The sequence below is a fragment of the Pelodiscus sinensis genome, chromosome 5 (assembly GCF_049634645.1).
Source record: "Pelodiscus sinensis isolate JC-2024 chromosome 5, ASM4963464v1, whole genome shotgun sequence".
Classification (NCBI taxonomy): domain Eukaryota; kingdom Metazoa; phylum Chordata; order Testudines; family Trionychidae; genus Pelodiscus; species Pelodiscus sinensis.
In genome coordinates this window covers 38,134,058-38,151,799 of record NC_134715.1, presented here as the reverse complement: position 1 = coordinate 38,151,799, position 17,742 = coordinate 38,134,058, and the positions used below count along the sequence as shown (strand labels likewise).

The window sequence follows — 17,742 nt, the reverse complement described above, 5'->3', positions numbered from 1 at the left end:
AATCCAAGCTGAGGGCAATATTAAGATTTGCGGGGGTCAGATTTGTCCCCTCTAGAATATATACCTGTGTTGGTGTGTGCAGATTTCACTGAGGTCCTCATAAAAGTCTTATCACCAGACTGCAGTGAGGTTATGCTCAATCCTTGATAGGCACCTTTCTCCAACTAGCATCACCCTTTTGGGGGGGCATGCTGCAGGCAGGCTCCTTACAAAGGGGAGATTGTGCCTGTGAATTTTCTGTTGCTAAGGAGAAAAAGGGCTCAGGAAGATCTGTACCCAGAAGCCAGTGTCAGCCTGAGGGAAGTTGGCTCTGAAACAACAGAATATTAAGTTTGCCTTTGTATACAGGCAGTCCCCGACTTACGCGGATCTGACTTATGTCGGATCCGCACTTACGAACGGGGCTTTCTCGCCCCGGAGGTCGAGGTGGCGGATTGCTACCTGCGAGCTCCGGGGCGAGAAAGCCCCGTTCGTAAGCTGCTCCGGTGCCCCTGGTCTGCTGGAGACCGTCTCCAGCAGACCAGGGGCACCGGGCGGGTTCCCGCGCTTCTGAGGCTTTGCCAGAGCAAAGCCTCAGAAGCGCGGAGAACCACCGCTGCTGCCGCTTCAGTCCCGGTGCCTGTGGTCTGCTGGGGACCGGGACTGAAGCGGCAGCCGCGGCGGGGTCCCGCGCCTCTGAGGCTTTGCCAGAGCAAAGCCTCAGAGGCGCGGCACCCCGCTGCCGCTCTGGCTCTGCTCCCCGTGTCCCTGGTCTGCTGGGGGGGGGGGGGGGTGCAGCTAGTGTGCCCCCCCCCCAGCAGACCAGGCTTTTGTTTTGGACCCTGGGGCAGAGCAGCTGGGGCGCTGCCGATTGGTCCTGCAGCGCCGCTCTGGGCACTACTGGACCAACCCGGCAGCACCCCAGCTGCTCTGCCCCAGGTCCTGATTCAGCCGCTGCTGGTCAGTTTCAGCAGCGGCTGAATCAGGACGCCTGGGGCAGAGCAGATGGGGTGCTGCTGGGTTGGTCCAGTAGCACCGAGGAGCCGCGCTACTGGAGCAACCCAGCAGCACCCCAGCTGCTCTGCCCCAGGCGTCCCCAAGTCAGCTTTTGCTGAAACTGACCAGCGCTGACTACAGGAAGCCCGAGGCAGAGTTGCTCTGCCCCGGGCTTCCTGGAATCAGCTGCTGATCAGTTTCAGCAGCAGCTGACTTGGGGACATCTGGGGTTCTTAAGTTGATTCTGTATGTAAGTCAGAACTGGTGGTCAGTTTCAGCAGCGGCTGAATCTGGAGGCCAGTTCCGACTTACATACAGATTCAACTTAAGAACAAACCTACAGTCCCTATCTTGTACGTAACCCGGGGACTGCCTGTACTTACCTGAATATAAGTGTTTACATGAATCAAGCAGCACACACCAGTAGTGATGGGGTTACTGGGGGAAAAATAGAATTCTGATTCTGTATGGGACTGGCAGAGAATGACACTTCCTAACATAGGGCCTGAATGACCACAGCCTTACTCCAGATCATGCCAGTAAAACCCCCACTGAAATCAATGCAGTTATTCCACCATAAAACTGGAGTGACGAATCATGCTTCCACTGCAACATAACAAAACAGTCTCCATTTTACTCCACCTTGTGTTTTCCCCTTTCCTTTTTAACGTTTAAATCACTACGTTTAACATTAGGATAATCTCTTGACTCCTCTGCCCACTCTCCCCTTTTAAAGAAGAGTTTAATATTAATGTACTCCTTCTGATGCTTTCCTGTCCACTACCCATCAGACAGTTATTTGAAAAAAATCAGCCCCTGACCAAGTACATTTGGAAAGAGCACATCTCGGCGGGCTAGATGTTTTCATTCTCTCTGTGAAGTGCAAGAGGAGGCCTAACAAAGCTGCAATGTGCTCAATTGTGTTATCAAGGCACTTGGCACTACCAGCTGATTCTTGATTACCATTCATCCCCAAAGGAAAATAAACAGCCTTTTGTAATGAAAATGTAACCGGTTACTGCCATGTATTACATGTTCACAAAGTAGCTTTTTTACAGACTTACATATGCTAAAAGCATGGAAGTGGAATCAGATTGAGGCTACCAGTTGTTTCCATACTTTTCAGATGAAAAGCAGACAATTTAAGAAGGATTGCACCAATGTGAAGAAAATGCTAGGGTTGTTATGTATTTGTGGATTAAGTGTCAGTGAGCTTCTTAAATTAAAAATTAGTGGCAACAGAGTTTGCTTAGATTGTATGGGTGAAGAAGCTAGGACCATAGTAACTACCTTACAGCACACAATATTAACAGGTTCAGATTATCAAAAACAAAAATAATAAAAACCACCAAAATGCTTTTGCAACATTATTTTTTTATTGAAGCTGCTTATTATCTCTGCTGTACAAATGCTGAATTTGCTGGTTCGGCAGATTAATCCCCATTCATGCTGGGGAAAGCATTCCATGACATTAAAGGATTTGTTTGTTTGCTAATCTACTTCAGAATCCATAGGCCTCGACACATTCTCTTTCTCCCTCTCTCTCTAAGGAATCTTTTTTTGCTTTTGTGACTGCTACAATTCAATATCTTTCCATTTAAAGGCACAGTGTACACATGAAAAAAAAATAGTATTCTACCAACGAATGTTTTAACAATGTATTGCATTCACCTGCAAAGCCCCGTTTTAGAATTCCTTACAACCACGCATAGGAAAGCCTCAAAGTACCTACCACAAAATCTCCTACGTTAGCATTGGGATGTCCTAGTGCTGCAGATACCAGCTCTGTCAGTACATCTTGAACTCACAGTCAGCATCTTTAATCTTGGAGAGTACCAGAGCTCTTTCACACACACAGCTATGGTTTCATCCAGTAGTGAAATGAAAATGGTGATGAAGTGAGAGGCTGAAACTGCTAAACACAGTTTCTGATGCGAAGAGAAGAATACAGTAGCTTTCCAAAAAATGCTTAGATAGGCAGCATATAATTACACAAATTGGGGAAAACACTGCGGTTAACACCCGTTTTCTTAGTGCCAGTTTTTAAATGAGTGCGAAAGGTCAGTCCTTTGGTTTTTCATAGTTCATTTGAAGGGCTCCCAACAGCATAGTATACCTTAACATCATGTGGGGGACTGACTCAATACTAGTCCAAAGGGAAGAGCGCTATTCAATCACCAGTAGCACCTCCTATAACACTAATTTTCATGGGTGAGCTGTCATGCAAATGCTGACCAGGAGTGCCCCTACTTCAACTATAAAAAACACTGAAATCAGAGTCTGCAATGGTACAGTGGAAGGGTTTATTTGAAAAACACACATCTCCTTCAGCTTTTTGTAGAACTTTGTAGTCAATATATTAAAACCTGTATAGAAAAAAATGCCCTAGTTAAACTATTGTGCATAAAATCCCTGCAGAAAATGCATGATTTGGCTTCCTAAAGTGAAGATTAATAAATGAATAAATGGAAGTTGCAGAGACAGCAAACACAAATCCAAGATTAAAACTTGGTTTCAGTTGTAACACTAACAATCATTATTTGTCTTCCCGATATTAACACTACCAATCAAAACTGAACCTACTTAAAAGAATTGCAACTCTGCATTTCTCTGCCACCTCACAAAGGTTCTTTATCTGAATTTATACATCAGATAGAGGACTTTAAGAAACAGTCTGTACTTTACATTAACATTTAAAATGTTTTGCTATTTTTTATTTACAATAGTTTCTTCTATATCAACGGTAGAAAGAAGAGGTAGGCATGAGCAGGTTTTGAAGTACATGATATAAAAATGGCTGGTGACAACATAAATTTCATATTCTAAAATGGAGGCCCATTGCCCACAATATCTGCTGTGCACAGGCAGGAACGCAAGGGGACAATAAAAAGATCAGTTGCATTTCCCCATGGGCAGGTTCCTTGCTCAACCTGATCTCAGTGCAGTGTAGAGCAATTTTGGGGTGCTTTAGTGTATGTCAGTTGGGTATGCTGCCAAGGGCCCAGTATGCCAGCTCAGAGTAGTACTCAGACCACATTCTCTTCTCACCCTCCACATGTCACCAATTCTGAGATTGTACGGAATGATGGTACAGGAAAGGACTGTGTCTACTAAAGGCATGAGCTGATGTTCTGGTTATTTGAAAAGAAGAAAACATAGTTTAGGATTATGCACTCAAGCTAGGGTTTTAAAATGCAAGAAAGAAAGGCACAATATATTTGAGACAGATTTTCAAAACGTGTGCATGATAATAAAACTTTGCAATTATGTACACTTTTCATCTGAGGAACTCAATATACTGGCCAAATTCATCTGTGGTATAGTCCCATTGACTATAGCATTGTGAATGAAGTATAATGGTCATGTGAAGATATGAAATGATCTGAAAGAGAGTTGAATAAGAAAGGAGACTATTTTAGACCATGACTCTATGTGAGGGAGATAATAATAGTAGGAAATAATTTTAGAAATTTGCCGCATTTACATAAAATGTATTTTTAGATTAATCAGAATTCAGTTATTTAGTCATGACATAGCAAAAATAGTATTTAATAAAAGTTTGTGTGTAATCGCAAAGATTATATAGAAGGCTGGATTAAATGGTTCCCTTAAAAGCTGTGGGAAATTCAGTTGTGTGTCAAAATTTGCTGTGTTTGTATAAAATTAGCCAAATCTTTTAAATTTGTCCCTCATTAGCTTGGCCAATTTGTTTGGGAAACTTTGATAAGATTTTCAAAAATGCAACTTCACTACATTCTTTTTTTCACAGTTTAAAAGAAACAGTAGATTGTAGCTGCAGTGAAAATCTGTTCTATGCATTAGGGAAAAATGCAAGATTGGACTCCTTTTCAAATTAAGTTAAAGACATTTTAGCATTTTGTTCATTTTTGGCAAACCAGCTGGAAGACATTCTATGCTATTTGCAAGATGTTGTTATTGGAAGTAAAAGTTAAATTTTATATTTAAACAAAGTTTGCCTGAAACACTGAAAAGTCAATTTAATGTTAACAGTGCCACAACTCAAACAGTATCTGAGCCAAAGATAAGCTCCAAAAGATAATTAGAGCAGGGTAAAAGGACAGAAAAGCCTTAGCCCTAAAGAATGTCAGGATATAAGTACTGAAACTACTTTTCTAGAAGGGGATATGACTTTTTACATGGTGTGTTTTTCTTGTTCACCAAACCTATATTTATGAAAATTAAATTATACAAACTATCCAAACAATATGAAAAGGAGTAACCCACTAGAAGCAAGAATATTCGGATTTGAAGGTAAAATTCATCTTTATCTTACTGTTTGGTATGGGGATATTGAGATGTGTATGGTCTCCTACCATTTAGAGATTACTGCAATGCCAAGAAATGACATGTTGAGTTAAGTATGACGTGAAAAGTTTATTTCTCAATTTCTTGTGTTAAAAATGATAATCTAAAAACAAATCATTAATAGAGAATCTCTTTGGAATGCTCTATCCTACATCATCCTCATCTATTAACTCCAACAAGAGTTGGGGCACTGCGCATGCTACAGGATCATGTACTCTGGCATGTAAATTCAAGCCATGCCTGTAGCTGTTTTGGCAAAGTATTTTCCAAATCACTTTCAAAATGGCTATGAAGGTTTTTTGTTACTGATGATCTTTCTTCCAAATTACTTTCCAACACAAAGTGCCTGTTATTTTTCCAGCATTCTCATTAGATGGTACAATGCTGATGTTCAGCTATAACATTAGATTACTGTATCTTTCATAAGGAACTGGGTATGCATGATCATACATTTCTTTATAGCTCAGACAATCTTTTCTCAGGATAAAGCAAGTCTTCAAGTGGCATAAATTTACCTACATTTTCCACAAGATATTTAGTTGCAAAACAGATAATTTGCCATATTTTAAAAAAGCAAGTTACAAAAAGCTTAAATTGCTTTTTCTATTCCACAAATCCAGAAAAAAAAAGAGAGAAATATTTCCAGTTTAACATTTATTAATTCTTATAGCTGTATATCAAGATATGTGGTACAATGAGGGAAGTGAAAGATGGTGCATTTAATAAAGAATAAGGGACATTTTTCACAGGCACAGTGGGTGGCTGGGTGCCAGATCCTATGCTTTCCCCAATGCCTGATATTCCAATTCTGCAGCCTTTGCAAGAAGTGGGAATCACGCTGTTATCAACGGGAATCTCAATTATGGAATGGGCTGCAAACTCTTGTCATCATGTTTCTTCCCCCAGTCTATTTTGGTCCATATTCCCATGATATCTGAGCACATCCCAAGAAATGAAGTCCACATCAACAGAGTAATATTTAGGGGTCAGATTTGTGAACTGTGTTAGATTAGGAGTAAGTTAACTGGCTCCTTTCTGTAAAACATACACAAAGTTCAGAAGGATAACGGTATGACTGCTGAATGTTTGACAATGTCTAGGATTTAAATTGCTCTGATAAATGTTTTGGATATCCTCAGCCTGAATTATAGTCACTTTAGAAAAAGTGAGTTAAAACTAATTTCATTTTCTGTATCTGCCCCTGCATCCTTCTGCCAATTTTTCCATTTTCCTATTTAATTATTTTTCTCTCTCTTCTGGTCTGGTGCAGAAGACACACACAAACACCACAGGAGAAACTCTGAAACGATCAATACAGCAAATACCATTAAATACAAAAAGGACGTAATTTTTTCCTCCTCTAATCTCTCTCAGTTGTAGAAATCTGAAACTTGCAGGAAGAGTAAGTTAATAAGCAGGCAGATGTTTGATTTTCAAAGATGAGAGTATCCCTTTAAAGGGCTATACTGAATGAGAGGAACTGAACAAAACAAAGAAATAGTCTAAACAGAGTCAAAAGCCTATTCCTTTAAAGGTACAGAAGGGGTGGGCACAAACAGTTACAGAACTACCATAGAAAGCCAAATTCTTCAAAACTAACAATAAATACAAAAAATAAGCCAAAAGGAGATAAAACCTGAAACTATTTTACTTGACATCAACAGGTAACGGCATGATTGGGATATCTTCGACTCTGAAAAATATTAGCCAAATCATGCAATTACCTGTTGAAAAAGTCAGATCCTTTCAGTTTTTATTACCATTTGGCTTTTCCCCCTTCTAATTATTGCTTTTGATCAATCTGCCTTTCAAATCATATCTGGGGTATAATAGCTCATTTTTTATTATTGTCAAAAAATAACTCTTCATGTAATTTTACCTGATCAGTCTGTTTACAAGAATACATGTCCAAGAAACAACCTGCCATGGTTTGTGTAAACAAACCAGTGATGAAATAAGTTTAAAAATCTGTATCTGTACCCCCACATGTTTGTGGCCACTTGCACCAGTTCCTTCAACTAGATATTTTTATTCATTGAATTTTCTAGGAAATATCAAAGATTTTTAGTGGTCTAGTTTAAATGTAAATTTTTTCAAGTCTTGCATGCCCTGTATCATGAAACAATTAACATCTCTCAACTTTTTCCCATTTTACAATATGTCCTTTATCAGTCAAGGTACAGTGCTTGGTAGACTAAATAATTACATATAAAAATATTGTATTATAAAGAGAAAAATTTACATATATGTGTAAGAAATACACATTTTATCCAATCAAAAAGACACTCATAATATTTATGGTTTAAATTTAAAACATTTTTTCCTTGACATCTGGAAATAGTTATAAATGACCAAGAATTAGAAACAGTCCATTTTCACAATCTTTATAATAAGCCTAATGTTGTATTTTAAAAATGTAATTTATATTCCTACCTTATAATATAAGGAAAAGGAAGATGTCCAAGACTGAAGTTAAACATTGTGCTGTGATCAATTAGGAGCACCTTAACTTTTTTTTTTTTTTTTTTTTTTCCAGGGGAGGGGGAGGAGGAGAAGAAATCTGAATGTTTGGCAGGCCTGTTTGGCAACTTTTTGGGATGTCATAAATCAAAGATTTCAGAATATTTTTCAGCATGTATTCATGCCACTCCCAGTCTTTATGAGGCTCCTTGGTGCGGAACTGACAACCAGACACACAAAGATTAAGACTGTAGGGGCACTTGTTGCAAATATTTTCAAGGAAATGATCTAAGGATCAGTCTAAAAATTACTCATTTAAGAGTCCTTCCCCCCTCTCTGACTGATATGTATGTGCAGATTTAAACCAGAAATCTGAATTATAATAATGCAGATAATATATTTTTATTATAAACTACATTTCCAACAACTTCCACTGTATTCACATAGTTCCCAATTGATGTCTATTATGAAATTTGTGCAGTGGAGTTCATTTCAGATATGCCATTTACAATACAAAATTCCTAAGCTCTCAAGAACTTTACAAAAGAAAATTTACTGTATACAATTGAAATCAGCCTCCCACTCTCTCTCTCTCTCTATACACACACACACACACGCGCGCGCGCGCCTATATATTCATTTCTCAAAGTGCATGAAGTCCACTCTGCCCCTGATAATCTTCATAAAACTTCCTTAGTGACTCAGGAATTCTAGGGGTCACAATACTTAATGCATGTTGAAAATGTTGTCCCATAATACATTTGGCTTGTATATCTTCTTGCAGGGCTAAAAGGGCTGCTTCTCTACAGACTGCTGTTATCTGTAAATGAAAAACAAAAATAATTTACATGTATTTTTTTAATCCAAAAATTCATCTTTGTTTCCAGACCAAACATGATCTGAAATAGAATATGGCAAATATCACGGAAGACCATTACTATATGCTGATAGCCTGTCCCCTTCCCTCCGTCTCCCCCAGTAGTTCAGCTTCTAGTGCTTGATTTCCACTGAATGGGATTTGTGGGTCCTGAGCATCTGTGAAAATCCAACTATAATAGATGCAACTTAAAACCTCACTCCATTACACTTCAAATTATATTACTATTATTTCTAATTTAATTACCATATGCTGCCCTAGTGTTTTTAAACTCTCTGCAATGCTTATTAAAAAAATAATAATCCAATGATCAGGGGCAAACAAACAATCTGATATATGTCTCTGTTGATAACCCAGAAGAACAGATATTCCAAATCCCTGTGACTGCTTTCCTCCTTAAAGCCTATATGGGAAAGAAGTAAATACAATTAATTTAGAGCGGAAAGCTGGGAAGAGGAAGGAAGAAAGGGAGAGCGAGAGAGAGGGGTGTGTTAAAGGGAAAGTGGGCTATGGTCTCATACTCTGAAATGTATTTTTAAGCCCTCTGGACTTCAGACAGCGGAAACAGACTGATGCCAGTGTCACTCTAAAGACACATTACTGTGGTGAAAAGAGCTTGTGGAATGAAAAGAGATATTGTGATTTCCAGTGCAACAGGGAAAACAGTGATTGATATTGACTGCACCCTTATATCTGTAAATGAAAGAGCCAGCTGAAACACATTTGTCCAGCCATTCAGCATATTTTCTCTGTTTGTTCACTTACTGAAAAGAGTTCCACTGCTTATGCTGTACTAATGGCTGCCAAAGCCGTTAGTAACGTTTTAGAGGATTTGTTTAGGAGGCTTTCACAAAAAACACGCACGGATTTAGATGGCTTTGTCAAGTTACAACAATCTTACTATTAGTTCTGTGCTGCTTTAATGAGCAGTGAAGCTAAAACACTGCTGTTATGTATTTTAATGCTTTTAAAAATGCACAGCCACTAAATTGTTGAAAGAGATTTAGAGCATCAACTTCTCACAGAGACCTAGTAAAGTTCTAGAAACAAATGTAAATATCCTGACCATTACATTCCTCTTTTCTAGGAGAAGAATATTTTCAAATTCCTATCTATCACAGATATAAAGCTAGTTCAAATTAAATTAAACCTTTAAAGGGGAGCAAACTATTGTGCAACTATACGCTAAAATCGGCCTGAACCAAAAACACGTGCCAAACCTACCCTGTACGTTGAAATGACAGGGATTTTTGAAGTTCAGACTCTTTTCTCTTTAGTACATAGAGTGCCACTGCATTAGTTTTTCATGATACCAAATAGAATAACTCTTTTTTACACGTTTATCACTTGTTTTCTGAAGTCTTTTCAGATCCATCAATGGAGGAACAACAGATTTTGCTTGGACAAATCTGCCTACAACGACCATTAATCATCTAGAACACTAGAACTCCTGAAGCAAAATATCACTCAACCAGAAATCCAATGGTGAGTGACTTGTGTATTTTTATTCCTTCAAGCTCCAGTACAGGGCAGAGTTAGGAACAGTATATGTTTGGCAGATATAATAAGAATTCAGAAAAAGAGGAAGCAAACACTACTACTTTATCTTCCTCTATTTCACTCACATACTGATACACAGAGGAGGAATTTGCCTACCAGCCAATACTTCTAGTGGTTTTATGTTGTCTCTACGTTCCTGCCAAAAATATCAGCAACAGTGACCATACTTAACTTCCAAAGGCTGCTGAGTTCTTTTGTTTCTAGTTTTACTCTTAAGAATATTCAGGAAGGCTCCACAGTATTTGAAAATTACAGGGTACACACGGATTCCACTACATTGATACATTTGGTTTGTTATTCAGGACTATGTGAATTGCTCAGATGAGAAAAGCAGTTAATGTACAAAAATAATTTGTTTTATTAATTCTGTCTCTTATTCTAGTTACATTCAAAATTCAAATTTTTATTATTAAAATTATTTGACTAATCCTGTCATACATTAATGTACTCCAAGGCTTTCTATTACTCAATATTCAAAATTTGGGCCATTTAGATTGGTCATGTATGATTATGTGGTATAATTTATAGACCACTGCTGACTGAGAATATCAAGTGGCTGAAGTGGAGGATTAAGGAAAGCAAATATTGAATAATTTTTTGCAAGTATGTTAATGTGCAAATTTAAAATATTTTTTCCACAAGCATTCTCACTAGTAAAATTCACACCTATGTATATTTGTGGAAAGAGAAAACAAAAGTGATCTGAAATTGAATTTAGTTTGGTAAAATTGCTTGCATTATTTCCCAGCTCGACTGTTCAGATACATGTTATTACAGTTTGTTTGGGCAGATAAGTTTAGCTTATCTCACAGTATGCAGAAACTGGAGAATCAGTATTGGATTGTAAGATGCAGAATGGAGTGAGACTAAAAGAAAGTGGGAAAGAAAGGGTGAGAGAAAGACTCTAAAACTAACAGAAAGAAAGAGGGGGTTGAACAGCATACACACTCCCCATACCAGGAAGCAACATAAACCCTACAGTTGCAGGCCTAGTAGATGGGAGGATTTCTGAAAGAAAGCGGAGACGTCAAGAAACAGGCTTCTCTCCACACTTAATAGAAACGCACCAAGAAATTTGGTGGAAATCAATGCTGCAGACAGACTATTATTTTTCCCTCCATGCCTTCTATATACATGTATGCAGGATCTGACCCATAAAGGCATTAATTGTTTCACTACGTTTCTTCCCTAGCACACATCTCAGGTGTCTGGTATTCTCTGAATTTTTTTTACCAGACAGGAGGTTAAAATACCCAACTGTCTGGGTGAATACTGGACACCTGGCAACCCTAGTGAGTGAGGGTGGGGAAAGTGAGCGATGAGGGGCCCTGAAGTGAGTTGGGGTGAAGCTTTGGAGGATGGGTTGGGCAGGTCAATGGTATTTGGATTTGTGCAAGTAGAAAGTTGTACAACTTATGTGAAGAATTAGAAAAACTTCCTAAGAGATGGAGGCAAATGAATATAAGTGGTTTTCATCAGAACCTACCAATTGCTTGCACAATAGCGGGGCTCTGGTCATGGTTTCTATGGAAAATAGAAACTTGGACTTGAGTTTAGAAAAGGCAGCATTTTCTGTGTGTCTATGTTAATGGCAAAGCCTGGAACTGTTAAACAACTTGAGCTACCATGGGTTCCCAAACTGGGGGGGGGGGGGGGGGGGAGAGGGCGTGAAGAAATTCCAGGGGGGGGCGCGAGGCTACCCAGCCACACACACCCTTGTCAATCCCACCCCAAGTTTTGCTGCTATTTTTTGGGGGAATGCGGGGCGTGAGGGTTTCTCAAAAATAAAAAAAAAGTTTGGGAACCATTGTAGGCTCTCATTCCTAAAAGTGACAGAAAGAACCTTAATAAGGAACATTAATTTATCCCAGAAAGGAAAAAGATGTTGGTATCTTTCTCCCTCAGTCTTTCAATGACCATCACAAGAAGGCAATAGAAGAGCAATGTGAAATAGAACAGAGCCTTCTTTCTTTAGTGACAGCATGAACAGACTGTAAGCAGGGCTTATGGGAAACGCAGACAAACTTCCAGGAGATCATAAAGGATCAGAAAATCCACTCCCATCGTATTTGAAACTATGAGGTCCCACCTGGAACTTTGTCTATTCAAATACTTTTGATTTACTGGGGTCAGTGGATCTTCCCCATAGGCTGGAAGGGGTCCTTTAGCCATGGGTGAGCTTACGCCTGTCCACTTTCTGGAGCAAAATAGGATCTCAGGTATGCAGAGGGCACTTCCTAACTTTGTGAGGAAAAAGGATTTTATAGATTTCTGCCAAACTCTATTCACCTAACTCTGAGTCTAACCAAATGTGTATGGAAACTAGATAATGTTTCCTAATGAGACAGCAGATGAACACAAATACAGCTACACGTTTCTTCAGCATCTTATGGATAATCAACATTGTATTTTCCCCCATTTTTGCAACAGAAGTCATGTAACGGTTCTTGTGTAGTTATGTAATATTCTTTTGTTCACAAAGGCCTAACATTTAGGGAGGCAGACAGCAAAGAAAGCAAATCACAAAAACAAAATAGTACGGGAAAATAATCTGAACAATGAATGACTTCATGCCATCACCATCCTAGTAAAAAAGAGCAAATGTAATACAAGTACAAGGATATATCCTTGTCAGAGAAGGTCAGAGAAAAGCAATAAATAGATTATCAAAGACAATTGCAGCCTTGGTGGGAGAAAGCAATTTCCCATGATATGAAATGTCTTGAGCACTAAACCTTAGGAAATCCAATTATCTTATCTTCAAGTGCAAAAGGGCAAAAGCACCAAGTGTGCTGGACTCTGCATGCTATGAAGAATAAGAATCATATTATGACCCTTTCAGAAAAGTGAAGTTATGGTAAAGCTACTGATAAACATATACTATTCTTAATCACAGCATAAAATTAAGTAATTTTGTTTGTCTGACAGCACTGATTGGTAAAATAATGATGACATTAATGAAAGTCAGGAACAATAAAATGATTAATCAGCTAGCAACAGATCAGGCAACATGTAATTAAGAAATTACTGTAGAGGTGCAGGACATTTCCTGGGGATTAATAACCAGCTAGTAGGAGTTGAAGGCTTGAGGTGCAGCTGAAGGTTGTTAATCCCATATGGAACACAGAAAAGTACTTACATTATTAGTGCTATTATAAGCTAAAACTAAAACAAATATTTAAACATTTTTTTCCTAAAGGGGATGATAGAGAACTACATAACATATTAGTCTGACTGCGTGGATCACCTCTCAACATATTCTCCACTTTCTCATCACATTAATAAAACAGATTAACAAAAAAGACGAGGTGCTAACAAAGGAGCTGAACCATCCACAGGGAAATGTTGGTTTTAAGAACTCTAAATTCAGGAAGAAAAATCATTCATTCATAATCTTACTATGCAAGCCAAGGAAGCTAGTTTATGAAGTGTCTGTATGAGAAGATACACGTCATTTGCCAACAGAACTGTCACCCGCACATAAAGCCACACAGAATCTCACAGCTGTATTACAAATATGATGGATATTAACACTGAGAGATTTAATTCTAAACAATAAAATGAGCACCAGTTACAGTTCCTAAATAAGCATCACTCAGGATAACCCTTCCTTCCTCAAACCAATGGTTACACTGGCTGATTCAACTTGGCTAACTCCCACCCATTTTGGCATTAAGCATCAATTCTCTCCAGCAGGCTGAAAGTCCTTTTCAGCTTCTTTGTATTTAAAGTGCTCTAAATAGCTTTCAAGAACGGTAAAAAGAAATGAGTTTCTGCGTTAAAGTCTTAGGTATTTTCAAGAAAGTGGTTTTGTTAACAGGGTCTGCTGGGAACACCTGTGAATGTTGAGTTTAATTGGGCTGCAGCTGGTGCTGATTGTATGTGGGTAACTGCCATACTGATTGGCTGGCTGCACACTGTGTTTCATTTTTCTTTTTTTCCTTCCTTTCTAGCTTGTTCCCCCGCTCCCCCAAGTGGATGTTGTAAGGGGTTATGTGTGAGAAGGATTAGGAACCTAAAACAGAATGGTATCCCGTGGACTGTGAATAGTACAAATTGTGGTGCTTCCTGGATGAAGACTACCTGAAAGACTGTTTCTGCATGGTGTGCGCCTAACTAGGCACTCTAAAAGGAAGATTATGGATCTGGAGTACCAATTTTCCCACTCCGCATTCAGAAGAGTTAAAAAGACTCATAAATGACATTTTTAAAAGACATGAATAATACAAGGGCCTAACCCTGAGGGCCAAGATGTCTATTTTTACTCAAGTCTTCTCTCATGCAAACTCCCATCAAAGGCAGGTTGTCTGATTCTCTTTGGCTACGTCTACATTGGCATGATCTTGTGCAAATACTCTGTAACGCAAGAGTTCTTGCGTTAAAGTATTTGCGCAAGAGAGCGTCTACACTGGCATGTGCCTTTGCGCAAGAGATGTGCTTTGCGCAAGAGCATCCATGCCAGTGTAGACGCTTTCTTGCGCAAGAAAGCTCCAATGGCCATTTTAACCATCAGGCTTTCCTGAGCAAGAAATTCATGTTGCCTGTCTACATTGGCCTCAGGTGGACCCTGCTGGTAAGCACTGATATTTCTCTAGGTCGCATTAATATACTACAATTTAAGCTGAGCATTATTATTCAGATCAAACAGTTGTACATTAATGTGTAGTAGGAACTTTTCTTGCACTGGAATCCACACCCCTCCAGTGCAGACTAATGCACCATGGAGACAAGCCCTAAATGAGAATCAGAATTGTGAAGTCTGTTGGATTAAAAAAGAGTAAAGGTCTCAGACATGGCAGACTCTTAAAAACCACAGAGTAAAGAGCAGTCTGGAAGATGAACTGAGGCAGGCACAGAAGACTGGAGGAGATATGGAGACAGAAAACAATAGCTGTGTGCTAAAATTGAACTTTGCTTCCCAATGATTCAGTGACAACCAAACAATAACCAGCCATTTCTAGGTTTGGGTGTTTCATACAAAAGTGGAAAAAAGTACATTAATATGACATGCAAATTCAATTTTCTTCAAAACAGGACTGAACCATGATGCTTTAAAGTAGCTAGAAATGGAAGCTTTGGGCATGTTTGAAAATTAAAGGTTGTAAGTTAGTATTTGCATCTTACTGCAAATACTCATATTTTATTTGTAAAAGAACCTCAATGATAAGAAATGCTGTACCTGGATTTTTAATCTTTCTTTAGTTTATTATAGTATTATAATATTTTTACTCCTTTAGCAAAAGGATAACTCTAAAAGGAATAATATGCAATAATATGCATTAATAAAATATTATATATATATATATAAATCAGGGTGCTTCTTTCCCCTCTCTGGTTAGTAAAAACAAGAGTTCAGTAAAAGTCATAACATTGAATAGCTTATTAAAGAAAACCCAGGCTTGTAGGAAAGACGACAGAACTTTTGCAGTTCATGATTGATAAGGATTTCCTGTCAACATGAGAGAGGGCAGACAGTATAATTTATGTACACCCTCCTTCTATGATCCAAAAGATTGGCCAACCAGTCTCTGCTAGCCAGACACAGGTTCAGAAGAGCAGACTGAAGAAATGTAACTGAACAAAAACCTGACATCTCTACAGATTTTATTAGATAAGATCAGTATAGGACTGGAAGACTTTAATTACTGTTGTTGGATGTATTACTACAAGCTTGCTTCTTTATTCAGTATTAAATCAACACTTCACTTTTTTGTTTAACCATTTATACACATTGACAGGAGGGTATTAGACCCATGTGACAGATGGGTTGCATAAGGTTTTGTGAGTTCTTACACTGCTTGTGACTATAAGATTGTGTCTCCAATTGTCCTTTCCTACTCTCAGTTGGGAATATATTCTTCGGCTCACTCTTCTGACTTCCTGGGCCTATCCATTGTCATCAATGGGGTCCACAGAACCTCATAAACAGGTGAGGAAGTGACCATGAGCAAGGCTTTATGGGAATATAGTGGAGTGGGTAATATATAATTATAGGTGAAAAATGAGCTTGACATGTCCTGCACATGCAATTGCTCATTTTTTGCTGCAAAACCCAGGGTCATTTGTGTTTATGTGACCAAAAGTCACAGAGAGCTAGACATATATGTTCGCGTATCTGTGATGATTATTATTCTATAGTACACTCACACGCACACCCAGATACTATGAGGTATGTGCCTAGAATCAACCACAAGGATTATCCAGGCACTACAGCACGCTGTTTGTATGATGAGAGCTAAATGGAATAAATCAGGATCATTAACAGAAGATGCAAAAGTGTTTTTGCATATATTTCTACTCAGCCGGCATGATTTAACAGACAGAATGAAATTCTGAATATAGTTGTAAGTTTTATTTTTTCCACCGTCTCTTTAAAAAATTTACTACACGTGGTATCTTTCCAAGCAATATATTAAACGTGTAAATTCCACTTTAACATTTGTAACTACAAGCCCAAAATGCCGGTTGCTTTCCAAAACTTACAAAGTTGATACAGATCCCATCACTCTGGCAGAGAAATGGCATTGCTGAACCTTTAACAAAAGAATTCTGTAACATGACGAGTTTTTACATGCTGGGACAAAATATTTTTAAACAGCATTCTCTGCCAACTTCTAGTTTCAGTTATATTTGTGCAACTTAAAAACAAAACAGAAAAAGCTCTCGCTTTTTTTTCATACAAGATTAAAGCTGCATTTTTGGTTAACCTCGGAATTATTTCATTTTATATAAATATTTTAAAGAAAGTTTAACTTGTTCCCTTAGAGGAGAAGGAGGAAGCCAAGCCTGTAGAAAACTAGAAGGAGTGTGTGTGTGTGTGTGTGTGTGTGTGTGTGTGTACGAGTATATGATCTATACATTTGAGAGAGTTTGTCTGTCTGTAAGCCCAAGAATTCTGCATAAATGGTAAGAGCTAGTACCACCAAAATTAGTATTCAGCTTCCTCTTACCGTAACTTAAAGTAAGATAAGGTTTTGTTTGTGCCAGGAAAATGGATGTCCCTGGAATGGGACAGCTTCTTAAAGCCATACAGTAGACAGACAAAATTACCACGTAGGTGAAAGCGGCTGACTGGAAGGTGCGCCCTCTCCTCAACTGGAATTGACCCAGTCCCGAACCTCGCACCCCCAGGCACCTTTGGGAATAGCCCGCTCCCATGCATTCCTCACTCTGGCTGGGAAGTGCAGGGGGCAGATGAACCTGGATCTGCCCCAGCTCAGCAGCCATGGAGAGTTACTTCTCATCAGCCCTCAAGCTACTTCCCTGAGAGAGAGCTGTGGTAGTCCTCTGTCCATGGGGCAGCCTGTATATCGAACCCCTCATCCCCGAAGCAATGATTTAAATGAAGAAAAACAAAAATGAATTGAGTTAAGGACATGAGTAATGCCAGGTAAATCATTCATATATATATATTTTTTACTTATACACACACTATTTAATCAAAAGTAATTAACAGTGTAGTGTGCTCTCACTGAGAAAGTGTCTATGCTACACCCTTACTTCAAAATAATTGTGGAATGAGGGTTACAGGGACGCTGGAATAG

At 38.8% G+C, this 17,742-nt stretch overlaps 1 protein-coding gene across 4 annotated transcripts in view; it reads right to left on the bottom strand.

The window, feature by feature from the left end:
- Window positions 1-3,259: 3,259 nt before the first annotated feature.
- Window positions 3,260-17,742, bottom strand: part of AFG2A (AAA ATPase AFG2A) — a 286,867-nt gene continuing 272,384 nt past the window's right edge. For 3 of the 4 annotated variants that reach the window (XM_075929851.1, XM_075929850.1, XM_075929853.1), the window contains exon 16: window positions 3,260-8,581. In XM_075929851.1, the coding sequence (XP_075785966.1) occupies window positions 8,405-8,581 (177 nt within the window). In that variant the 3' untranslated portion in view covers window positions 3,260-8,404. The remainder of the gene's footprint in view (window positions 8,582-17,742) is intronic. The other variant, XM_075929852.1, reaches the window with a different exon arrangement.